At 49.1% G+C, this 26,369-nt stretch overlaps 1 protein-coding gene across 7 annotated transcripts in view; it reads right to left on the bottom strand.

Annotated features, from left to right (window-relative positions):
• MTSS1 (metastasis suppressor 1) overlaps positions 1 to 26,369 on the bottom strand; it is a 145,028-nt gene that overhangs the window by 117,530 nt on the left and 1,129 nt on the right. For all 7 annotated transcript variants that reach the window (XM_005876660.2, XM_014548055.1, XM_014548056.1 and 4 more), the window contains one exon: positions 2,235 to 2,296. In XM_005876660.2, coding sequence (XP_005876722.1) covers positions 2,235 to 2,296 — 62 coding nt within the window. The remainder of the gene's footprint in view (positions 1 to 2,234; positions 2,297 to 26,369) is intronic.

The following is a 26,369-nucleotide window of genomic DNA, read 5'->3' as shown; positions in this document are numbered from 1 at the left end:
CCGCTGTAGGGGTGCCTTGCCCATCACCCATCATCAGGGCCGCATGGAAAACGAGGTGGTCAAGTGTGACGAATTCAGAGCTTTAACCACGGCTCCCAGTGAGTCATAGTTCAGTATCTGCTGTGTCACGAGATCTCTTAGGCCTCTGGGATCAGACAGGACACACATGCAGCCACGGGCAGCAGGAAGGAGCGAGTCTCGGGTTTGAATGCTCCCGGGCTTACTTGCCTCTTCTACAGTCTTCTCTTCATCCTTTCTCAAACACAGACAACTACACCATGTGCGTGGGGCCCCCCGCGTGCCCTCAGCCGATGCTAGGAGTCTGACAAAATGCAGAAATGGTCCCTGCTCTCAGGAGGCCTAAGTGTTGTCAAAAAATACAAAATGTACTTTGCACCAGTGGCGGTAAGATCCGATTGCTCTAAGTCTTACTTGGTGTGTTGAATCAGTTAATTACTTGAAGCTTCGGCTTCCTCATCGGTAAAAAGGAAAGGGAATCTTTTCCATGGTCCATCTTGAAAGCTTGCCAGACAATTAAATGAGGCCAGATAAGGAAAAGTATGTGTGTGGTGGGGGGAGGGCGGGTAAACATAAGCGTCTTATTGTTTTACTGCAGAAAACCTCCTGGATGGAGGCGAACCTATTTGAAATAAATGTAACAGTGGCCAAGCTGCGGGGTGGGCTGCAGATATAACTAACAAACAAAGGGAAGGGGCCTGCATTCTGAGCAGAGGAGTTTGGATCCTTCGGCATAAAAGAGAAGGAGCCGGACTCCAGGGCCCACTGTCCGCCTGGAGGCCCACTCACGGCTCTGGACACCCAGGTTCATGGGTGGAAACCCCAGGCAGGAAGGTGCAGGAACGAAGGGGAAAAGATCCACCTCTCCCGAGGTCCTCTCTTCTGATCTCCAGGGAGCCATACCCTGTCCTGCCCTGTGGCCAAAGCTCTGGGCAGTAACCCCTGGGGTCCACAGGCAAAGGCCCACGAGCATCATGCCATCCTTCCGCCCTCTCTCTGTCATCCGCATAGCTTTTGATAAAAAAAAACAAACAAAAAAAAAACAACAGAAAACCTACCTGCTTTGTTCTCTGGAAAACCATCCTCATACATCCGAACCAACCTATGTCATCCCCATAGGCCATGAACAAGGGCCATGACACTGATTGCTTTTTCAAGGTCCCATCCCTCATGGAGCACCCGCAAAGTGCAAAAGTGCCCCTTCTTCCCACTGATTTATGGGCATATAGTCTTAGCAAGAAGATGTTGATATATTTCCTATTTCTTATCAGACAATATATGAACAAGCACAAGATGAAGCAATAAGAATAGCCCCTGCGAGCATTATCAGCACTAAATCTTATGGTTTTTTAAAGTGGCTTTACTGAGGCATCATAATTTGTATACCATAAAAATTCACCCCTTTAGGTACACGACTCAATGATTTTTTAGTAAATTTAGAGTTATGAAACCACCAAAGCAATCCAATTTTAGGAACATTTCCATCACCCCCCAAAAATCCCTCGTGTCCATTTGTAATCAGTCTTCTTTTCCATTCCTGGCCCCAGGCAACCACCAATCTACATCTGTGTCTACAGATTTGCTTTTTCTAGACATCTCATGTAAATGGGATTCTATAATGGTCACGACTGAGTTTTAAACTCTTTATACGAATAGGCAGTAAGCAGAATGGACTCTGGAGCCAACTCCGTAAGTTCAAATCCCTGTCACCAAACTCCGTAAGTTCAAATCCCTGTCATTTACTAGCTGTGTGACTTTGGATAAGTTATTCAGCTTATCCACCTCATGTAAATGGGATTCTATAATGGTCACGACTGAGTTTTAAACTCTTTATACGAATAGGCAGTAAGCAGAATGGACTCTGGAGCCAAACTCCGTAAGTTCAGATCCCTGTCATTTACTAGTGTGTGACTCTGGATAAGTTATTCAGCTTATCCATGCCTCGGTTTCCTCGTCAGTATAATGGGGATAACAGCTGTGCTTAGCCCTTGGGGTTCTAAGATTTAATTAAGTTAACACATGCCTGACACATAGTGAGTGCTCTATGAATGCTGCCCATTATTACTTTACATATAACACCCCGTTTAACTCTCACAGTTCCTGTGGAGGAGGCAGAGCAGATGAGTTTAATTTTATATGTGCATCGTGGAGCCATCCCATACCCTCCTTTGTCTACGGATGTTGCCATTTTCCTGGGAAGACCTGCTTCTACTTACCGAAGCTGGGACTGCAGTTTCCCCGCTTTGTTTATGAAATCTTCCCAAACTGGGTAGCTCCCCTGCAACAGAACAAAGCCATCAATCAGTAAGTCACGCTGTGACAGACATCTGATTCAGACAATAACACAACACCCGATTCCGATGACACAGGAACAATCTGTGTATGCTCTCTTCCCTGCCATCTGGCCTACGGCCCCGGTGATATATAAATGTATTGGTCCGGGAATGGGTTTAGAATGTGCTCAGTCCTGTAATCGAGTCAACACTACAGACAACAGCTGGAACACGTTGGGCAGAATCTAATACATACAGCGATGCATCACTTTTTGAGTCAATAGATGGTGGGTCCAAATTCAAGATGTGCAGGATATTCAAGGCTCTACCTTAAATATTCTGCATAGCCTGGGAATTACTTCCTGGGAAAGGCCCCCTTTTTTCTCCACCTGATCACGGCCCTGGCTGTTCTCACTCTTATTCCAAATGGTAGGGAAGAGGGAAACAGAGGGACTGGGGCTCCTCCCAGGATAGGGACCCATTGGGAAGCATCATCAGAATCTCAAGGTTGGGAAGTTACATCAATAGAGCCGCTCCACTGATGGCTTGAACCTGGCATCTAAGTACAACAGGTGGCCCCCAGCACACTTAACCATCACCCTCCCTCCCATGGCAGCCTATATCTCCTACCCTGTCTTATATATCCATGCAGCCCTAAGTCTATCCTTCCGGGCAACTTCACAGTTAAGTTTAATATTTGTCTACCCACTATTAAAATGGACTATTTCTGGGAGCTAAGATTTAGACCAATGAGTTGCTTTCTTGGTCATACTTTCCTCTCTGGCTATAGTTTGGATCTTGTTTTTTGTTTTTGTTTTTTAATAAGGTCATGTATCATTTTTACAAAAACAATAAAAGTCATTACATAAAAATTTTAAGATCAAATTAGAGGTTCTGGCAACGACAGCACCATGAATTTACAATCCATCCAAACCCTAAAGTCTCTTGCACACAAGCTTCCACATGGACGTCTTTTCAAAGAACTGAAGATAACCAGCACATCTACCCACAGCTTTTCTTCTTTCAGCCGCCCCCCAAGTTCAATTCCATCTCTACCTGGGACCCTGCTTTACATCCCCACAGCATCCTGGGAAAATCCATCATGTCTCCCTACTATTTATTTATATTGATCTTTAGAGAGAGAGGAAGGGAGAGGGAAAGAAAGAGAAGCATTGATGTGAAAGTGAAACATCCATCAGCTGCCTCCTGCACGTCCCCTACTGGGAATCGATCCTGCAACCCCAGCATGTGTCCTGACCCTGCCTCCTGCACATCCCCTACTGGGAATCGAGCCTGCAACCCCAGCATGTGTCCTGACTGGGAATCCAACTGGCAATCTTTTGGTGCAAGGAAGGATGCCCAACCAACTGAGCCACACCAGCCAGGGCTCCCTACTCTTTTTCTAAGCAAGGTACTCAGACATGAGCTCAAACCTGCCGGTACAATTCTGCCAGGGCGAAACCGAGCGGGGCCTGACACCTCCCTGCACCTGCACATTACATTTATATTAAGATCAGTAGCCAACCGACCAATAGGCGATGCAAAACAAACCCAGAGAAGCGGAAACCATGGTGACAGAAATGTCGCTTGTCATTGAATCATTTAAATATAGAACTAAGACTAAACACCTGGGGGGTTTTGGGTGCAGGACAGAACATAAATACTATGTTAAAAACAACACAGGCCACCTCTTGATTTCGTTGTCAAGGGCAGGAAGGAGAAACTATGCAATGACATAAATCATCTCATCTTTCAATACAGAGGCCCAATAAATAGTCTGAAGCTGCAATTTAGCTAAAACTTAACAATTTCACCTTCCTAATGGCTTTAATAGTCATTTTTTCTTACCCTTAGAGCAGTTTCTCAACCTGGCTCAATACAGAGGCCCAATAAATAGTCTGAAGCTGCAATCTAGCTAAAACTTAACAAATTCACCTTCCTAATGGCTTTAATAGTCTTTTTTTTTTCTTACCCTTAGAGCAGTTTCTCAACCTGGACACTAATGACATTTTGGGCCAGATAATTCTTTCTTTAAGGGGCTGCCTTGTGCATTATAGGATATTTAGCAGCATCCTTGACCTGCACTCGGTAGATGCCAGTCGCATTCACAGACACCGCTGGCTGTGACAACCCAGATGGGTCCAGACAATGCCAGATGTCCTCTTCGGGGCAAAACCACCCCTGGTTAAGAAGCACCGCGATAGAGGAATAGCTGAGAAACTCATTTCTCTGGCGCAGAAACAGTTCTCTGGAGCTTAGCGATTTGTTTGGTATCACTTCAGTTTCAATTTTTCTGTTAAATGAAAGTGAAGTTAAATATGTTTTTATTTTGAAAATATCATGCAGAACACGAACACCTTGTTACAAAAGTGCCGTGTACACCTTTCTCTAGCAATCCAGTCTGTCTGACAAGGTGCAGGCAGACATCTGGAAAATTATCTACCAAACAGTAAAAGGGACTGTTTCTGGGAGTTAAGATTTGGACCAATGGATTGCTTTCTTGTTTGTACCTTCCTCTCTGTCCGTAGTTTTTGTTGTTGTTGTTAATAAGCTCATGTATCATTTTTATGAAAACAATAAAAGTCGTTTACATTAAAAAAAAACTTAAGATCAAATTAGAGGTTCTGGCCACAGCAGCACCGTGAATTTACAGCCCGTCCAGACCCTGAAGTCTCCTGCACACAGCTGAGAGCGCACCCATCACCTCTGCATCTGTGCCTCTGAGACCTGGTGGCCCAACTGCAGGCCTCTGGGTCACTCCTCCAGGCTGCCATTTGCTCCCATGGGCTGCTAACCTGCACCAGGCCAGGGATCCTGTCTGACTGGTTCCTGGCAGAGGCCCTGAGGCAGCTACACCTGAGCTACTGACACCAACACCCATGCACAGGTCTTGTCACCATACTGCGCAGCCACATGGCCTCCATCCCATCTTCCTGCCCTGGTTCTTCAACCCAAGAGCATAACTTTATTTTAACTTATGTTGCAAAGGCTCAGGCTACCACCATTCTAGGTCCATCAGACCTTGTGGGAAAATCCAATGACCCACTTAACATATTTACTATTTTCTGATCCAGTCCAGATATGAACACCCCTTCTACACCCACATCCAAGTAAGGAAAGAGTGGAGGGCCAAGATCAGAGTCCGCTGGCTGGCCAGTAGAGCTCTCTGACCAGACAGGTATCAGTGAGCATCCTTAAGAGTGCAAGAGTTCAACCAACAATTACCACCGTATCTAGCCATTTCTTCTCTTTCTGACCCACAAGGCAGTATAAGCAGCTTTTTTAAAAGCCCATGTTCAGACCACTGACCACCAACTTCTAGCCAAAGTCACCATCACCTCTCATCTACACCAAGAAGGACATGAGAGCTACCTCTTCCTCTCCCCAGCGCCAACCACTCCCATCCAGCGAGCCCTGAAGAAGGTCACTGAGATGAACCAGTGGCAAGAGGCCTGAGCAGGAAGCATCGAGCCCTGAGTTCTAGCCAGGATCCTGCCAGTAAGTGACTGGATGAAGTCACTTCACCCTCTCAGGGCCTGTTCCTCCTAATAATAAATAATAATGAAAAACAATTCCATCACCATCACTGAACACTGACATTACTGAACATTGAAAGACTACACGGAAGGAATAGAGAACCCAATGCAGGAGTTCAACCTCCTGGACCGAATCCTCACTCTCGTTTGCAATGTGACACTGGGCAAGTCGCTGGAGCTCTGCATGGGGACGGTCACCACTTCCCTGGGTTGGTGTGAGGAATGAACGAGGTCAGACATTAACACGCTCAGTAAGTGTTCAATACACAGTTGAGAGGATTGATCCAAGCGTTTCTCAGGCTGTCGGGAGAGAAGTCATAAGCTCTCTAAGTCAGACCGTCCATCCAGGCGGAAATCCCTCATTCTCCGTCCTCAGTACAGAACCAGCTGTACACGGGTAGTGTGCCTCGCTGTGAGTTAACCGCAGTCACAGCAGAGCGAGGCCGGGGCGGCTGGGTGCACAGTGTCAGACAAAGTCTCTGCCGCTCCTAAGTAAATGGTGGGTAGAGTACTCCAAAGCGAGATGAACGCTCCTGAAAATGACTGCTCAACCCACTTCAAAAACTACTTACCTGCCCCCACTTGGAGCCTCATTTCAGTCTTTACCAAATTAGCAACCAAAGGAGGGTCCCCTCTCTCGTCAAGGGGTGCAGCACGCCGCTCTCGCCCACGCACACCCACTCAGCCCCAGAAGCCTGCCAAGAGCAGCTCTCTCCCGTCTTAATGATATTTGAAGTCTTTCAAAGTGTCAGGCCCACCTCTTTCAGGCAGCCTATAATTTAATGGGTTCTAAAAAAAAATGAATTTCTAAGAACACAAGACAAAAACCTCCCTGTGTAAGAAAAAAACTTTAAGTGTGTAAATGTTATTAAAACTTAAAGGCAAGGTGATTTGAGTTTGCTCCATATTTTTTTTTAAAGTTTCTTTCAAAGTTTCTACCCACTTGAAAGTAGTTTTACTACAAAAACCCAAAAGTATGGAGGAAGGGAGAAAGGAGGGAGAAGGGACGTGGAGAAGAGGTCACAGGGGCAAAGCCAGCGGCTGTTCTGGCCTACCAGACTTAGTCAAGGAAAGCACACTCAAATTTCAAAAGAATTTGCAGGTAAAGACACTGTATGCCCTGAGGACCCTTTCAGAAGGCAATTCCAATACAGTCCCTCATCGTTCCATCTGCACCCCACCCACCAGGAAGTCCCGGCGAGTCCTCTCCCGAGGCCACGTTGCTGCCTGGGTTCGCATTTGAGGAACTCCCTAGGAAGGCTGTCCGGGAGCTGTGGAAGTCTCGACACAGACCCCACTGCGGGGTTCACCAGAGAACACATCCAGGTTTCCACACCTTTCAGACGCATGGAGGGACCTGGAGAGTATCATGTGAAGTGAAATAAGTCAGTCAGAGGAAGACAAGTATCACATGATCTCACTCATATGTGGAATCTAATTAATAAAATAAACTCATGAACGGAGTGGATCCAGAGACATGGAAGCGTGAACAGAGTGTGGAATCTCGGAGGGAAGGGGGGAGAGTAGACAGGAGATGATCAACCAAAGACCTTGTATGCATATATGCATAACCCATGGACACAGACAATAGGGTGGTGAAGTCCGGGGTGGGGGACGGGGTAGGCTGGAGGGCTCAGTGGGGAACGTGGGTAGAGTACTCCAAAGCGAGATGAACGCTCCTGAAAATGACTGCTCAACCCACTTCAAAAACTACTTACCTGCCCCCACTTGGAGCCTCATTTCAGTCTTTACCAAATTAGCAACCAAAGGAGGGTCCCCTCTCTCGTCAAGGGGTGCAGCACGCCGCTCTCGCCCACGCACACCCACTCAGCCCCAGAAGCCTGCCAAGAGCAGCTCTCTCCCGTCTTAATGATATTTGAAGTCTTTCAAAGTGTCAGGCCCACCTCTTTCAGGCAGCCTATAATTTAATGGGTTCTAAAAAAAAATGAATTTCTAAGAACACAAGACAAAAACCTCCCTGTGTAAGAAAAAAACGTTAAGTGTGTAAATGTTATTAAAACTTAAAGGCAAGGTGATTTGAGTTTGCTCCATATTTTTTTTTAAAGTTTCTTTCAAAGTTTCTACCCACTTGAAAGTAGTTTTACTACAAAAACCCAAAAGTGTGGAGGAAGAGAGAAAGGAGGGAGAAGGGACGTGGAGAAGAGGTCACAGGGGCAAAGCCAGCGGCTGTTCTGGCCTACCAGACTTAGTCAAGGAAAGCACACTCAAATTTCAAAAGAATTTGCAGGTAAAGACACTGTATGCCCTGAGGACCCTTTCAGAAGGCAATTCCAATACAGTCCCTCATCGTTCCATCTGCACCCCACCCACCAGGAAGTCCCGGCGAGTCCTCTCCCGAGGCCACGTTGCTGCCTGGGTTCGCATTTGAGGAACTCCCTAGGAAGGCTGTCCGGGAGCTGTGGAAGTCTCGACACAGACCCCACTGCGGGGTTCACCAGAGAACACATCAAGGTCTCCACACCTTTCAGACGCATGGAGGGACCTGGAGAGTATCATGTGAAGTGAAATAAGTCAGTCAGAGGAAGACAAGTATCACATGATCTCACTCATATGTGGAATCTAATTAATAAAATAAACTCATGAACGGAGTGGATCCAGAGACATGGAAGCGTGAACAGAGTGTGGAATCTCGGAGGGAAGGGGGGAGAGTAGACAGGAGATGATCAACCAAAGACCTTGTATGCATATATGCATAACCCATGGACACAGACAATAGGGTGGTGAAGTCCGGGGTGGGGGACGGGGTAGGCTGGAGGGCTCAGTGGGGAACGAGGGGGACATATGTAATACTTTCAACAATAAAGATATTTGTTAAAAATATTTTTAAAAATACACTGTATATATTTAACATGTAAAATAAAGGTTTCCTAACTTTCCAGACAGACCCGAATAAAAAAAAAATGAGACTCCCACTGAGCACCCGGCTTCTGCCAAGTCCACAGGCAAAGGGAAGAAAGACTCCCCTGGGACCCCTGCATTTCTCTGCAGAGGGGAGCAGGCAGGTTTGTTGAACACAGAACTCAGATCACACTGGGTCGTGCGAGAAAGGAAAAGGCCCCTATTACAGAAACGGGACGAGAACTCGGGTTTGTTCACAAGCATGGAGGACTCGCTTAATGACCTGCATGACTGTCCCATGTCCTACGAGGAATGAGAGATGGGCTTCCCTAAAGACAGGCTCTAACTCACAACCCTGCAGCCACGAGGGGCACATGCTGCCCTCACCACGTCCACCATCCCCGATGGCTGTCCTGTCTCCTAACCTCCACGCTACGAGGAATGAGAGATGGGCTTCCCTAAAGACAGGCCCTGCAGCCACGAGGGGCACACGCTGCCCTCCCCACGTCCACCACCCCCGATGGCAGTCCTGTCTCCTAACCTCCACAGGGATCCAACAGTCCTGGAAGCTGCTACTCAGCTGTCACCGCCCAGCTCAGATGTCCCATCTTCCAGGCGCTCTCAGACGCACCTGCTTCTCCCACGTCACACAGCTGTCCATCTCTGAGCCTGAGTCTCCCCAAACTGTGGACTCGAGGACTGAGAAATGAGGAAGGAAATGCATTTCCAGTAAGATGGACAGCAGTGTGGAAGGAGGACCTGAGCAAGAGGGTCCAATAAGGTCCAGGGAGGGTCCAGGGAGCGGGAAGGCAGGGAGGCAGGAAGGACCGAAGCGGGCTCTGCCCCAAGGACACTGCAGTGGAGGAGCTGTGCTGGGAGAAGCAGGAGATGGCGGGGTGGACAAGGGGACCGTGAGCAGCCTTCAAGGGCAAGGCCCAGAGCTTCCACCATTGAACGGCAGAGGAAGACTAGGCGGGGCCTTCATTCGGATGGCAAGTGACAAAACTCCCCAAGCCAGCCAGGTGACCAGAGGGCCTGGCTGAGGGGTCCCACACCTGAGAGCAACCTGGTGCCCTGGGCAGTGGGGAGGAGAATGAAGTCATTGTCTCACTGCTGAGGAGAAAGGCCTAACTTTCAACTCCCCACTGAGTTTGGTGGCCACCTAAATAAACATGTGAGTTGGCTTCCCCCTCCCCACCCTCAAGGCTGAGCTGTGGCACAGCCCTGCGTCTTTCTCCTGTCCTTCCTGGAGGCTGGGCAGGCCCCTGGCCTTCTGCAGGGAGCAGGACTCAGCCGGTGGCCATTCTGGCTTGGGTTCTGTTTTGCTTTGTTTTGTATCCAACAGAAGCCCAGGATGGCCTCCCACGCGCGGAGCAGAAGAATAAACTGTGTAAGGCATTGGCAGGGCTGGTTAGCATGGGCCATAAATAATGCACGAGCTGCCTCTCCCAGCCCAGCCCCAGCCCGCGGTGACAGCGCGACTTCAGAGGACAGCTGAGGGAATCAGACACCACCAGGAGCGTGGTGGAGAGGGGGCGGTTTCAGAGGCGTCAGAGAGTTGGAGGAGACTCGCAGGAAGAAGAAGGACTGGGCTTAGCCGAGAATAAAATAGGGACCAGCGGGCACAGGCTATACACAGGCACAGGCTATAGAGAATCGGGCTCCAGCTCAAAGACCTCTGTCCCGTCCACAGGTTCCGGACAAAGGCTGGCTTCCCCAGTAGTTATGGCTGATGAGAATCCAAGTCATGGGTATGCCACTGGACAGGTAACCTCTCAAGCTCCTCTTCCCGCCTTGACAAGCGCCCCTGTCGCCATCATCATCATTTTCTAAACAGTTGCTAGGTGTCGGGTACTTGTATCAACATTTCTCACACCTGGGGATCTTGCAAAAACGCAGGCTCTCATTCCTGGGGTTGAGGTGGGGCCCGGATGTTGCGTGTTTAATTGGAGTGATGCCATGGTCCCCAGACCACACTCTGAGAAGCACAGCTGGATAGATACTCTTATTACAGGCTGACTACCCCACGAGGCAAGGACTACTATTATTTCACAGCCAAGGAAACTGAGGACCAGCAAGGTCTAATCTGAAATTTGATCCCAGCTCTGACCAACTTTGTGGGCCAAGTGCTACCCTGATTCTGGGAAATGCAAGCAGCCAGATGAACAACCCCAGCCTCCAGGTGCAGCCTCAGGGCCACAGAAAACCAGTCAGCAGGCAGGCTGGGTCCTGCTTCCTGCTGGGGTCCTGTAGGAGCCTAGACAGAGTAGAATGTGTGTGGGGGGGGAGGGGGGGGGCTCCTTAAACACACAACCCCCAGTTACAGTGGCAATGCCCTGAGGGAGCTATAATGTCACCCTAGAAATGGTAGGACCCTCAACCAAGTGAAAAAGAAGACAAAAACAAAGAAAAGTCCTTTGCAGAAAAAGATCTTATAGGAACGCACTAGAAATGTTCAGAGTTGCTGTCCTCAGTGCTGTGATCATGGGTAATTTTACCACATCTTCAGGTTTTCTGCGGACACTGGAACCAACCTGCTGCTACCAGGAGAAGGGGCAGTGTGTCTGAGCATCTCCGTGGGCTGCTGCGGCCCCCAGGCCCCTCTGTGGATCTGCGGGAACCTCATGGGGTGAGCGCAGCCCACAGCATCCCTCCCCTCCTTCTTCTGGGCACACCCCTTGGTGAGCTCAGACTTTGGGGAGATGAAGAGCTCAGCTTCAAGAGGAAGCTTCTGACCTAAACAGCAGCGCCTCTGGACCCCTCGCCGCTTGAAGCGCAAGGCAGGAGCATCGGCTCCAGAGTGGGTGTGCAGGATGCAGGGCGGCCCGGACATGCCTGTCACAGCTTTGTCCCCAAAGCCACCCTTCCCCACCCCATCCTGCGAGAGGAAGGACTCCTGAGATCCTCAGATGAAAGGCGCTGTGTAAGCCCATCCATCAGAGAAACCATCCCTGATTGGAGCTTGCCTGATCCACTAATTATCCTTGTCCATCAAGTGGATGACAGCCCTGGAGATAATCAATGGTTGCTTCCTTGCACGCCCCCCCTCGCTCACTTGCCCAAGCTCACCAGCAATAATACGCCTATGAAAGAGAAGACTGACCACAAAAGGTGCTGCCCCCACCCATCCACCCTTCAAACTACCCCATTTGTAACTCTAACACCCTAATTAAGTCAAGGACATCCTTCCTCCTGTGTTAGGAGGTTCCAGGCCCAGAATCCCCATGGGTAGGTCTTCACTTGCAATAAGAAAATAAAATAAAAAAGAAGAACAAATATGTCAACCGCATGTTCAAAGTAGTTCAAATGTATTTCATGGTCATCATTAAGCACACCGTCTCACTTTACATAGACCCGAGGGGGCCAACGGCGTTCACTGCTACCCTGGGAGGGCAGGCAGCAGAGCGGGCATTCAGCGCATCCCTTTTTCCCTGGAGAGCTAAGGCACGGAGAGCTTCAATAACTTTAACTTCCCAAAGGTCAGGGAAGGGTTTGCCCTCACACCTAATTTACAATGAACTGCTCCCTAAGTTTGCTCAGTTCTTCTGAATACAAAACTGTCCCACGGATTCCCCTAAAACTTACTGCTCCTCCGCAGCTAGAAACCTGGGGACTCGAAATCTAAGCACCTAGCACCGGGCTGGCTGCTCTTACCCACGTGCCGTAAGGGACGTTTGTGTCCAGTCCGGCCTCCTCATGATAAAAAATACCTATCTACCCCCTCTAACCTTTGTCCCACTACACAGAGTCCAAAGCTGCTGCTGCAGTTGTTTATTCCTGTTTATACATGTCTACAAGAGATAATGAACCTAAGCAAAATACTTGGTGACGTGCATTCCCCATAAAAATGTCAAGTGCTGTTATTATCACTCCGTGTTCGCACGCCTGCACTCACCCACTTCTCCCTGGAAGTGCCTTCTCTGGCTGGCCCCCACCCAACTCCACAACTGCTTCTGCCTTATAGGAATCAGTTCTTTTAAAATATATATATTATTGATTTCAGAGAGGAAGAGCCAGGGAGAGGGAAAGAGAAACATCAATGATGAGAGAGAATCATTGACTGGCTGCCTCCTGCATGCCCCCCACTGGGGACCGAGCCTGCAACCCAGGCATGTGCCCGGACAGAATCAAACCGACTTCCTGGTTCATAGGTCAATGCTCAACCACTGAGCCACGCCAGCTGGACAGTTCTTCCTGGGGGTGATCTCTCCAGCCCCCTGAGTATCTGGTACAAGCAAAGCACCAGGACCCGAAAGGAACCCTGCCTGTGCTTGGGGTTTTGTTCTCCCCGGTGAGCACCTCTGTGTTCCTCCTCTACTCACTTTGAAATTGTAAGCTCTCCCGAGGCAGCGGTGGGGTGATCAACTTGTCAAATCCACCCTGGGGAGCAATGGCCATACCACCCTGTGCGCACATCTGTGTGCTCTGCCACCTCCCACCAAACAGAGCCTCCTCCACACCCCCAAACCCCACCCGGCTGCTGGGAATGACGCCCAGGTGAGCATCACCAAAAAGGGCCATGGCTGTGTGTGTCACTTCTCAGTCGCTGCCCTGCTCTGGGTGTCCTCCCACTGATGTCCTTGCCTGGAGAGAAGGGCCTAATGGGCAGTCATGTGCCAGAGTCTTCAAGGACCCGTGGGGTCTAGGGCTTAAACACCTGGCTCTAGAGTCTGACTGCCCAACCTCAGATCTACCCCCTGGGTGACCAAAGTTACCTAGTCAGCCGTGCCACCCTGTCTTCATGTATCTGTAAATGGTGCCCATGGCAGTCCCCACCTCAAAGGATGGTAACGAGAGTAAGTGAAATAACAAGTGCTTACAAGGGTGACTAGCACTCAACAAATGCTGGCGATACCTGTTTTAATGAGTCAACAAACAATGCCAGCCACCTTGACTAGGACATTTAATGAGCACCTACTATGCTCAGGCGACTGGCGGAGTGAAGGCCATACAGAGATAAGGGAACGCTAACATGGAAGCCACCAATCCCCAAGCCTTCAGAGGGCACCAAGACCCGAATTTAAAGTAATGGAAGGTGTGGTTGGTGCAAGCTTCAGGGAGGGGGAGTGATGCCTCCCCCAGGTCTCAAAAGATAAAAGAATTTTCCTGGCAAACAGGAAGAAAGAAGGAAGGAAGGAAGGAAGCATTCCTGCAAAAGAAACACAATTAGCAAAGAAAAGGAAGTAGAGACGGTGACGCAAGTCACTTAGACCGGAGTCACTTTTTCACCTGAAACACATTCCAGGCAGGTGTAATGTGGGGGCTGGTGGGGGGAGTGAGGGATCCCTCCTACTCACTTCATGAGCTGCAGAGGAGGTTCTTGGCGGCTCAGGGTGGCCCAAGAGGCACCCCCCCCTCTACTACCTTCTCATGGTATAACCCCAGCACGACCTACCAGATACCAGGGAATGTCTGCTAGACCTACAGATAGCTGAGCCCCACCCCAGATCTACATGGTCAAAATCTGCGGGGATGGGCCCAGGGATCTGCATTTTACACAGTCCCCAGGGGACATTCACGCTCTGCTCACTAACATCACAAACAGCAAGAACTGAGAATCCTCGCACTAGATAAGATGCATGTCCTTCTGAGGCCTTGGAAGCTGTAGCAATTTCCGTCCTAATGCTCCTTGCGATGTAATCCCTGGTGACGAGCACTCACGCATGGGAATGTGAACTGATACTGACTTTCTGAAAGGCATTTGGCAGTGGGTTCCGAACGCCTTGAAACGTCCATACCTGACGACAGCAATTAATTGAGGCCACTGAGTATAGAAGCGACACAGTCACCGCCGTTTCTGGTGTCATTCCCAGCGGCCCGGGGTAGGCTCTGGGAGTGTGAAGGAAGCCCTGTTTGGTGAAATGTGGCAGAGCACACCAACTGTGCCCAGTGCTGTCAGGCCATTGCTCTCCAGGGTAGATCTGACAAATTGATGTCACCGCCCTGACTTAGGAGAGTTTACAATGAAAAATAAATAGAGGTGCTCATTTAGGAGAGCAAAATCCTAACAATGTGTAGCGACAAGGATACACTCATTGCAGTGCTGCTAACAATTCATCAAAACCTGGACACAGCCTCAACACAAACCAGCATGGAACTGGCTCCCACCTCAGGGCCTTTGCGCATGCTCTTCCCCAGCCTGGCACATTCTTCCTCTGATATCTACATTCTTCATAAGCTATGCTCACAGGGCACCTCCTCTGTGAGGCCTTCCCTGACCACCCTATTTAACAACAACAACACTGCCCCTGCTTTATTTTGCCCCATTGCACGTCATCTTCCTGATCTATGAGAAGTGACTGATTTACTCAGTGTGTCTGTCCCCTCTCCACTAGAATGTAAGTTCCAGGAGGGCAGGGCTTTCTGTCCATTTTATTTATTGCTGTATCCCTAGCACTTAACAGAAAACCTGACACACAGTGGGTCCTCAAGTACATGTTGACTAAATGAAATGAACTACAGACCTACCAAACAATGCAAGGCCACGCAGCCACTAGAACTGTCTCGGCTTATGATGACACATATAGAAAGGCAGTATAGCGAGAAGCTAAGTGAAAAAAGAAATTTCGGGCACAGCAGAGGCCGCACCAGCCTTTCTCTAAAATGTGTGCACATAACCCACTTTGCGACCCAGTGGCTAAGGGTGACTTTGATTTTTCACTGAACTGAAGTTTCTCCGTTTGTCTTCCATTAACTTTATAGACCTTGCATAATCTTTGAGAAGTACTCCCTCGTGAAATGCTCTCAAAACATTTGCTAATTTATTTTTAGGAAAAAGCTTCCTCCTGGGTGACTTAATTAGAGTGTCCCTAATTAAGGCCAGGCCGACATCAAAGAGGACAGGTTCCAGGGGACCCCTGCCCAGGTCTACTTCTGGTTTGCAAGATGGCCCCAGTCCCTCCAGGCGCGGCCCCGCCTCCGAGTGCTCAGATGCCAAAGGCTTGGCCATCAGCTAGCTACTCCTGGCTCTGCTCCCCGCTACTTGCTTCCTATTGGGGTGCCTCATCCAATTATTCAGGCGCAGATCACATCCTGCTGGAGAGCTGGCTTTGAAGGTCCAGTAAACAATCACTTCAAAACAAAGAGCGACCATTAAACCAAACTCAAAGACTTCCTTAATGGCCGCTGCTCAGCTGCAGGAGCCAGGCTCAAGCAAGCCAGGCCTCTCATGTGCAACTGAGTGAGGTCTGTCTCCCTGGGAACTAATCTCAAGGCAGGCCAGCCTCCTACTGCAAATACCCCCCTTCCTGTTTAGCACTCAGCCATGTGTGTGCACAGCCGGTTACTGGGGTGACCCTGATGGGAGGGGGTTTCTCCTGCAAAACAAACATGTGTCATGTGGTTGTCACCTTGGACAGCCAAGCCCTTAGGTCTCACACTCCGCCTACTCCCCACATACTTTCCTCCGCTGACAACTTAGAGACACTGGCCAGGTGAGTCAATTGCCCAACAATGTCATGTCATTGGCTGGATCAAACTCTTCAAGCAGAGTGAGGCCCCTGGAGCTTCTTGAAGCAGCTCAGAGAAGAGCCTAGATTTGTATGCTTTATCTGGTTCATCCTGACTCCTAAAGGGGTGTGTGTGTGTGTGTGTGTGTGTGTATATATGGAATAGTCATCAAAAGATCAATGAGATACACCCATTCCAGAATCTGAAAATGAAATCCTAAAATACTATGCTGTAAGAGACAGTGCAGCCTCGTGGATAAGAGCACAGGCTGGAGTTGGACCACCTAGGTTCAAATCCCAGCTGCGCCTCTTACTAGTTTGATAAAGTGGGCAAATGGCTTAACCTCTCTGCACCTCAGTTTCCTCATCTGTGAAATGGTAACCAAGCAGTAACTACCTCACTGGGTTCTTATTTGTAAAGCACCAGAATATGCCTGATTGTGCCAATCAAATGCTTTTGGAATATGGGAGATGAAACTCAGCTCTCAGCTTGGGCGTCACCTGTACCAAAAGCCTCCCCCGACTCTGTCCCCCGATTCAAATGAGAATCAGAGCCCCTCCCCAGGACTCCACGCTGACATCAGTTGTGGTGCTGATCACGCTGATTGCTAATTCCTTGTGTGTTCCTCTCCTAGACTAAACAATGTTAGGGTAAGGATAGCGTGTCTTGTCCAGAGTTGTACCTCCACCACCCAGCGGTGCCTGGCACACAGCAGGCACGTCATCAATTTGTTGAATACAAGTAATGTGTTCCCTCAAGTGATTTATTTGCTTAAGAAACATTTCACTCCTGTCTCCACCGCATTATAAAGGGGAGACACAGGTTTCTTGTATTTGCTGAAACACCCGAGTGCGGCGTTCAGCAGGGTACCCCGCTAGAAATTACCAGGGTAGCTCAGACACACAGAGCGGTTTATTTAGCAATTACTCCGTGCTAAGCCCTTTACACAGACTTTCTCATTTACTTCCCAACAACTTTAAGAGGGAAGTTATTATCCCCACATTTCTCAGATAGGAAAACCAAGGCTCAGGGAGGCGGAGTAACTTGCCCAGAGTCATAGAAGTGGCAGAGCCAGACGTCAAAGGCCAAAGGCAACCACTAAAGGTGGAATGCCATAAAAACACGGTGGAATCACCGCAGAATGCGAGAAGTCCCTGTGGGTATCTTATCTGACTTGGTGGGAAGAGGAGGGACCAGAAATTATGCAACTTTCTGGTGAGGCCTTGAAAGATGGGAAAGATTTCATTAGGCAACAGGGCAGAGAGGGTCCTCCAAGCTCTACTGGGGCAAACGGGATGTGGTCAAGGAAGCCAGGGACCTCGGGCTGGAGAGCACTGGGCACGGAGCAGGCCACTCAGCTGGGGCTGAGCCCCAGGGCTCCCTGAATGCCAGGCTAAGGCAGGGGCCACAGTAGGTGGGCCGGCAGTCGGGAAGAACCCAAATGTGGCCAACTCTGGGGAAGGACAGAAACCTCAGCAGGAAGCTGCTGCTACAGGGCAGGCTAGCGGCACACAAGGCCACTGTTCCTGGTGGTCACTCCAGAAAACGACTGTGCAAATAACAGAGACAGAAAAAGCTGGTCTTTACAAGCAACTCCTCCCTCTCTCTCTCTCTCCTTACCCTGGTGTAAACATCTCTTTTAAAAAAAATTTTTTTAAACATTAAATGCTCTGGGGACCTCAGCCTCCCCGCCCTCCCTTTATATACTGACACTGGGATTGCAAATATAGAGATGCAAATAGGAGGCCTGGCTGAGCCAGATGAGGTTATAATGAACTGGGGAGTAATTTACCTAACAAGAAAAAAACAAAAACGCAACTTCCCCATTTCCTGCAACTTCATTGCGAGCTCTAGATACAGCTGGGTGAGGGGTGGGGTAGTGTTTGCTCTAAGAAGTCGTGGAGATAATTACTACCCTGATTTTGAGAAGTCAGAATTCTTCATTCCTCATTCTACAAGACAGAAAAATACGGGCGACAAACATTTGGATGCCTGCACGCCAGGCACCATATGAACCCTTTCACAAGCATTATCCCATTTCAGAATCCTTGCAACAACCCTAGAAGGTGGGTACGGACCCATTTTGCAGAACGGGAAAATGAGGCTCAGAGAGACTCAGTAACTTGCCCACAGGATTTAAAACCAGACCTCTTTGACTCCACGGCCAGCAGTAGTTCTAGAATTTCTACAGGAGGGGTTGAGGGACGGTAATGTGGCCAGAAGGAAGTACAAAGCAAGCACAATATTTTTACTTAGGTGATGTTATAGGTCCGCACTGTCCAATATGAAGACCACTAGCCACATATGGCTATTTAAATTTAAACAAATTAAAAGTGAATAAAAACTAAAAATCAGTTCATTGGTCGTACTTCAAGTGCTCAACAGTCACGTGTTGCTAGAGGCTACCATATCTGACAATTTCCATTATTGCAAAAGATTGTATTGGACAGGACTATTACATATCAACTAATAACAGCCAAGTATTCTAAAGATGCTTTTTCTGTTATTTTTCTATTTCAACTTATTTAGTGTTATTTCACAGTAAATTTATTGTTATTTTAATTTGTGATAAAATACACATACCCTGAACCGCCAGAAAGAGGGACAAGTGGGATCTAGAGCAAATGAACCCTGAAACATCGCCAGAAGCAATAATGACAAATTGAACATGGCACACCCTGAGAAGGCAGGGAGGGCCCTTTGGAAAAGACGATCGTGCTGGGAAAACCGAAGGCAGCAGCAAAAGAGGAAGACCAAGTAGGAGCTGGACTGACTCCATGACAGAAGCCCTCGGTAGCGTCTGCAGGAGCTGAGCAGGCTGGGAGGCTAGGACATCACTCATGCATAGGGTCGCCAGGAGACGGAGCGGACTCAGGGTGTGTAATACATTCACGTATAAAATGCACCATCCTGTTAAGCATACAGTGTTAAGCACATTCACACTGTTGTACAACCATCTAAAGATGCCTTTACTCAGATTTAGGTAAGGTGGAGAAAACCCTTTGAAGGTGATGAAATTGTGTACAGCTCAATGTTCCTCAAGCCTGGCTACACATTAGAATGAGCCGGGGATGTTTTTTATAACCCCAGTACCCAGGATGCACCCCAGGAATAGGGTCCAGGCTTCAGTGTCTTATGGCTCCCAGAATCCAATGCACCTGTCCCTGTAACCCCGCCCTTTCTACCGAAAGGGGCACACCTGCCCAGAACCAGCTCCCCCAGCCAGACCCACTCCTCCAGCCCCTGAAGACTCCTGTCGTGTGGAGGTGGCAGGAAAGGGAGTCCCAGGCCAAACCTGCTGTCCGCCTCCAGGAGGCCACTGATACTGCACACGCGAATACTTTTGCTGCTGGCCAAATTCTTTGAGGGAAAGAAAGCAAATAAAAAGACACATAACTCAAAAGGCACTCAATTGATTTTTTTTCACCCACTTAAACTAGACAGGAAAAGAAAAACCACTTAGAACTATGACCAAGGCCGTATGTGCCAAGAGGCGGCACAGGAAGGAGTTTTTTGGTGATCCCATCAACTTACTTTTCCAAACACAACTCAACCCAAACCGGAGGGCTACGGGGCATAATTAAACACAGAAAGCTCCTTTACAAGGGAGTTCCAGGGCTGGACGCGAAATGAGTTCAAGGTAAGGCGTTCTCTTTGAGGAGCCATTTGAACTTTGGGTGAACTTACTCAATTCATATAATTAGGAGGAGCTGTCGGGCCTGCATAGTCATCCTGCCTCAGGGACCGACGTATGAATGCGGCCCTCTGGCCCGGCATGGAGGCACTCTGGGGACAAGGACAGGAGCCAAGGGCGACCGCTAGAGCCTGGCCCAAAGAACTCTTTCCCCTCCGCACACCCAGGGAAATAAGAGGAAAGGAGAATGCCAGGCTATCTGTGAGAAAAGACTGGTAAGCGGGAGAAGGCAGGAAGCCACACTATGTTGATGTGTCATAAATTAAACAATTTCCACAAAAGTGGCAGCCAGATGGGAGCCGCCCACCCCAACAACCATCCTCACAGCAGCTCAGCTCAAGCTCACACCTCCAGGCTGAGTCTACGCCAGAGGCCCAGAGATCAGATCCCATGTCTTCCCTGGGCCTCCTGTGGGACTCAAGCAAGTGAAATGCCATCTTCTAGAAATAAATCCAGGCCCCCCCTCTCTACCATAGGTATGTTCTAAAGCAGCGGTCACCAACCGGAGGTCCGCGGATCACTGGTGGTCCGTGAGGTCTGAAAGGTTGACGACCGCTGGGAATCTAAAGAGCTCCCGCCCTACGATCAAATAGGTCAAGGTCCAAATTGCAGTCCACCTCACCATGGCCTTAGACAAGGTACTGACTCTCCAAGCCTCAGTTTTCTCATCTGTAAAGTGGGGTTGATGTGAGAATGACATGAATCCGTGCATGCCAAGCACTTAGCACAATGCCTGGCACACAGTAGGTTCTCACCAAGTTCCTTTCTGCCCTGTTCACCACATGCAGTGAATACTGAGCGCCTACTTGCTCTGTACAGGTGGCACGCCAGGGCATCTTCAATCGGGAAGCAGCAGAGATGACACAGCCCTTGCCAAGCCTCCCCTAGGCTAAGAGGTGGGAAACATTGATAATGGGTGGGGTGCTCTGGAATCTACACTGGGTGGGTTTGGGTGTTGCTTTTTGGGGTCTTGTGTGTATGTGTGGCACATATTCAGATGAAACCTCCTGCAGAGTCCAGCTAATTCCAGGGAGAACCTTGGCAATCAAATACAATGGGTTTCCTCAATGCTCCGCCAATTAATTTACTCCATTTGTCTCTCTGCTTTGCTACTTAATAAGGCCATATCAGCAGTGCAATCTGCAAATCTGAGTTAAACTGCTTAAGGCATCAGTTCCCTTTAAGGAGCCCCAAATGCCTCTTGTCTGATGTCCTAGGCAGCTGACTCTGTCCTCAGGCTTTTGTTTGGTTTGGGGAGAGGTATGTCTTTGTTTCTGCGGAGGTGTGGGCTTTAGGGGAAAGTATCCTGAAGGCAGTTCCGAGAAAGAATGGTGAACTTGAAATGAGCTCATTTTTCCATAACCGGTTTTGAACATCTAAAGGTCTCGCTACAGAAGGAATCATGCCAACGCTCACCCATCTCTGGGAAGATGGAAAAAGCCTCAATGAAAATTATAGGTAAAGCATCTAATAGATCAATAGTTTCAACATTTCCACCCTCCAAGCATTTTAACAACCTCAGAGGAGCTATCCAAATGACAGGTATCATTTTAGCTTTCTCCTTTTCCCTACCCCCAAGTGCAAAATGACGAGTTCAGAAGCCCAGAGGCCAGCCGCCGAGGAGACATAACATGCATGGGACAGACTTATACTGAAACTGTCCAGTGTTCTCGTGAAATTCAAATGTACCTGGGAATTCTGTATCTTTACCTGATGAAATCATAGCATGGAACTAGGCGCCTGCAACCCTGCTGATGCTTAATAGATATTATAGAATTAGGGATAGATGTTACTCACGTAAGAACTGAGTGACAGCTGAACCCGGCGAAATTCAAGCTCAGCTTACCTTCCATGCAAACCGTGACCCAAGACTGGCCTTCTCTCTGCATCTCAGGCATTACTAACTGTGGAATCTCAGAACATCCAGCAACTAGTTCTGAACCATTTGGTTAAATGTGATGTACCGGGATTATCCCACAAAAACGCTCCAGCCAAGATTTAAAAAAAAAAAAAGATTTCTTTCCAAAACTGGACTGTTAAGATTTGCGCGCGCGCACACACACACACACACACACACACACACACACACAAAAATCATCTATGTAGAACAGACCCTAAATCTCTGAACAGGCACCCGTTCCGGGCAGTTCCCTGCTGCCAATTTTATGACATCTTTACTTCAACTTCTCCCAGAGGCCCAAACTGAGGAAGCTGTAAAACCCTGGGCAAACACAGCCATTTGCTAAGAGAAAAGCCAGCGTGGGGCCCATCTGGGCTTTGCTTGTCCTGCGTTTGTGTGTCACCATTTACAGAGTGGCCCGCCTCCCTCGGAGCGCCTGGCCACTGGCAGAGGCCTTGGCTGGGTTGTCGATACCTTCCTCACGGACACTTTTTGTCAGAGTCAGGGGACGTCCTGCAGGGACTGACTGACACCCTGCCCCAGACTGGACTCCACATTCTCCCTGAATGGCCGCCATACTGTATTGGACATTAGCTGCTAAAGGCCCACAGGACAAGCAGCTCTCCAAGGGCGGCCCTGTGGATCGGTGGCTCCTGGAGGCCCAGCGATAGGCCTTCCACAGAGCAGGCCACCCGATAAACACTGAGGAAGTAAGCCTCTCTGCTGACTGGAACCCCAAAGCCAACGCAGGAGGAGAAACAACCACCACTCTGAAATCACGATCCAGGGCTGGGCCCACTACCCACATTCTTGATCTTATGATAAGTGAGGGAAAATATCGTGACGTGCCTTTGAACCACAAAAGATTTCCATGGAACTCAAGAAGTCCCTTTAGCAGATCCAATTTTAGGCAGAACTCCGGAGAGGGGATATTGGTAGCAAACAGAGGTGGGGGCGGCGGAGGGGGACTGAACAAGGCCCCTATTCTGCCAAGCACAGGTGCTGGTAACAGGACACCCTGTCTAAGCGAGACCTGGGTGGGGAATGCAAGGTGTGGTTGGGTGTTTTTTTCACTCCCAGTCGCATTACATAAGGCCAAACACACTCTCCGACCTGGTACAAAGTTCTCCCTGCATCAGGCCCGATTCAGCTCCCGACACGCTGATTCTTAAGCAACAAGGCGGAGAAAAATATTTGATGTTAGCATCCAACTGTTTTTGAGCTAAGTTAATTATTAAAAGAAGAAAGACAGCCACAGGGTGAGCTGCCCTCAAGTTTGGCCAGAGTCTCCGGGTCCTACGAGCTCCCCAAACATCACGAATTCTATGCAGGTTCAATTACTTACATTTAAAAAAAAATAACCAATGAAAAAATACAAATATCAAATCGGTATGGTGCACACCTGAAAGTAATATAGTGTGCTGTGTCAATTATACCTCAATTTAAAAAAAATATGATGTTTGCAACAGTTATCCTTGGATAGAAACTCGGAAAAGATTCCAGGACCTCCTTAATGCAGTCAACATGATCTAACCATCAGAAGCCAGTCAACTGACTTTCCACACACAGTCACTTCCAAGCTGCTGTTCCCCGAGACAAGCAGGCGATGCGCCCGTGCCTCCAGCCACATGAGTCTCTTGCTTCCCCTTTTCCTCTGGGATCAGCTCACAGCAGACGACTTGATTTATGTGGATGGGCGGAAAGGCAGCCAGTAAGCGATTTTGCACACCACCATTCATTACTGACCACCACCACAGTAGGGTGGGAGAAAGGGAAAAAACACAAGGTTTCCTCTCGACAAGGAATCAATAAGTTATTTAACAGCTGCATCCCAATGGGAGCCAAGTGAGGGTTTCTTCGGCGCCCCTCCCCCTGAAAAGGATGCAACGCACGCCCTGACAGCCGAGGACTTAACCAGATGAAGGATCATTAGACGGAAGCAAAAAGAAGCCTCCCTAGCTTTTCCATGTCTTGGGCTCTCTGGCTTTGGAAGATAGATGGTGCGAGGCCTTGACATTACTCCATTTGTGTTGTTGTGTTGTTTTTTTCCTCCAAAGAGGAAATCGACTCCCTTCCTGTGCTGCTGTTGTTCATTTTGGAGAATCAAATGCTACTAAAAAAGCCATTTTTCATATCTTTCCTCACCCCGGTCCAACGTCACTTCTTAGAAAATGACCTAAAAATTTTCTCAAGGTGGCATTCCAAACGGGTGTCCAACATTTATTTACACCTGACCTTCAAAGTGCACAGAAAGGGGACGAGAGGCATTAAAACCCATCGTGGGAGTTCAAAGAGGAAAAGAAACAGATAAGCAGGGCATTAGAAAGCCAGCTGATTTCAGCATTAAAAACTGACTTTTACTGCTGGCAGCTGCATGCATATGCATACTCTACACTGCTTATCCTATATGCCCAAATTTTAAAAGTCCCTTCTAAAATGTCAGTCAACTAATTCATGAAGAAATCTTTTAAGAAGAAAACCCCATGGAAATATTCAGCAACTATCTTATGAATAAACAAGCTTGGAAATCAGACACCCCCCTCTCTTTTTCCTTCTCTCTCTACTCCCCAAAAGTCTGAAATTCTGCAGACCCCAAGGCATGTTGCAGTTGTTGCATTTAAAATCTTTGCTGCCAAAACAAAACCAACAGAAACCTTTAAAATAAATACCTTCCCACAGGATGTTGAACAAATGCTACTACATTCCAAGGGAAAGAACTCAGGAACCACAGACTATAGATCCTGCACCCAAGGAGCATTAAACAAGTCTTTATTTTTAACTGGAATCTTGTGGAGGAAAAAACATGCCAACATAGCACCCACAAACCCCCAGAGCCACAGTGCTGCAGGGCGGCCTGGGGTGGCAGGTGGAAGCAGAAGGGCCCACTCTGTGGAGGGTTACCCACAGAAGGGCTTTGGGCTCAAACCGGTAAATGGGAAGAACCAAGGCTAGATTCTGGATTAAAGAACAAAGAGAGAGGGAACACTCTAGATGTTTACACTCTGGAACTGCAGTGGGCAGACCTATTAGGTCACTGGGTTCTTGTTACTACTAGTGGGGGGCTGGAAACATCCTTTTCTCTCCCTAAAAAAAACACAAGCAGCTTTACCAACCCATCCCAGATTCTTCCCCTAGTGATCAGAATAGGCGTGTGCCTCAAACCAGATCCTGTTTGATTATAAGGCCTGCACAATTAAGTTAACCAGAAATACTCCAGGAGTCCAAGGCGGCACCAATCTTTGTCTCCAAAGAGCACATCAGTGGTGAACTGGGGGCAAAGGAATGCGAGGGGCTGTCTTTGAACAGGGAATAATCTAATTCCAAGTGGCTGGATTAGAGGCATTCCGGGGCAAACAGGATACCTTTGAAGATAATGCTGCACGGATGTCAATTTCTGACAAAAGGCACAGCTCTGTAGAAGGATTTCAAAATAGACAAGAGCAGGACAGAGGCACCTTGGAGAAGTTCACCCTGGGCAAGGTGGCAGTTGGTTCTAAAAGGGGGAAGTAGCCCGTGACAGCTGAACATTCCTCCCCAAAGTCCATCTCCAAGGCCAAACCCTGTCCAAACCTTACACTTCATCAGACAAAAGCTCCTCCCCGAGCCCAGGCAGCAGCTGAAGGGGGGCTGTCCACACCCACTCGCTGCACAGCTTCCAAACCTGCCCACTCTTTTTGGAAGCTGAGCTTTTAATTAAACACCACCTCCCCGGATCTGTTGAGGCAAATTGAGGCTGGGCTAGAGCCAAAGAGAAGCTCCCTAAATACACATGGGGAAAAAGATCCCCCGACCGCCCCCAATTCCCACCTCCAGCCAGCTCAAAAGGCTGATTATATTTCCCTTGGATGAGTAACGGAGGGCCCTCTAGTCTATCTCTATGCACAGAAAATCCACGTCCAAGGATCAGGTTATCCCCAGTCCCACCCTTCGCAGGAAAAAGCCAGGGTGTTGTTCTCCACCCCCAACACACGCGTGTGCGCGCGCACGCACACTCACGCGCACACAATTTTCACAATCCTTCCAAGAGAAAACCGGGAGTCTGTGTGTGGTGGGTACGTGTGTGGGGGGGGGGGAGGGGGGAGCTACAGTTGTTTGTGGGGCCCCAATCTCGCCTTCAGGCTGGGAGCCTCAGCCAGGGCCAGGAGGGACCCCTGCAAGGCTGCTCTGGGAACTTCTGCTCCGCGCCCCGGGGAGGGCCCGAGGGAAGGCATGCACACCCTCACCAGCTTTGAAACGGCATAATTAATGCCTAATTTGTTCGGATCCCTCCAGGTGGACCTGAAAGCCAAGGAGGGAAAGGGAGTCTTCCTTTCCAGGCTCAGGCCGCGAGCTCCTTTCCGAGGCCAGGCAGAGCCCCCACTACCGCGCCAGGCGCCCCCTCCCCGTACCCGGGGGAATCAGGTGTCCGCCCAGCACCCAGCCTCTGCGGGTCGCAGACACTCTGTCCAAGGACAGACAATGGAAAACTTGGAGCCGGGGCCTTGAGCCCCCCAGGAAAATGAGTTGAGGCCGCCCCCTGGGACAATGAGCAAGGAAAGGGGAGGGAGCATCAAACACCCCCCGTGGAAGCCGCCCGACCGGTGACCCAGCAGAGCCCGAAACGGCGCCCGGGTTGAGCAGGTGACATCCGGCCGCAGCGC

This window comes from Myotis brandtii, unplaced genomic scaffold (assembly GCF_000412655.1).
Source record: "Myotis brandtii unplaced genomic scaffold, ASM41265v1 scaffold494, whole genome shotgun sequence".
NCBI classification, from domain to species: Eukaryota; Metazoa; Chordata; class Mammalia; order Chiroptera; family Vespertilionidae; genus Myotis; species Myotis brandtii.
This window is presented reverse-complemented; position numbering and strand designations above follow the sequence as displayed.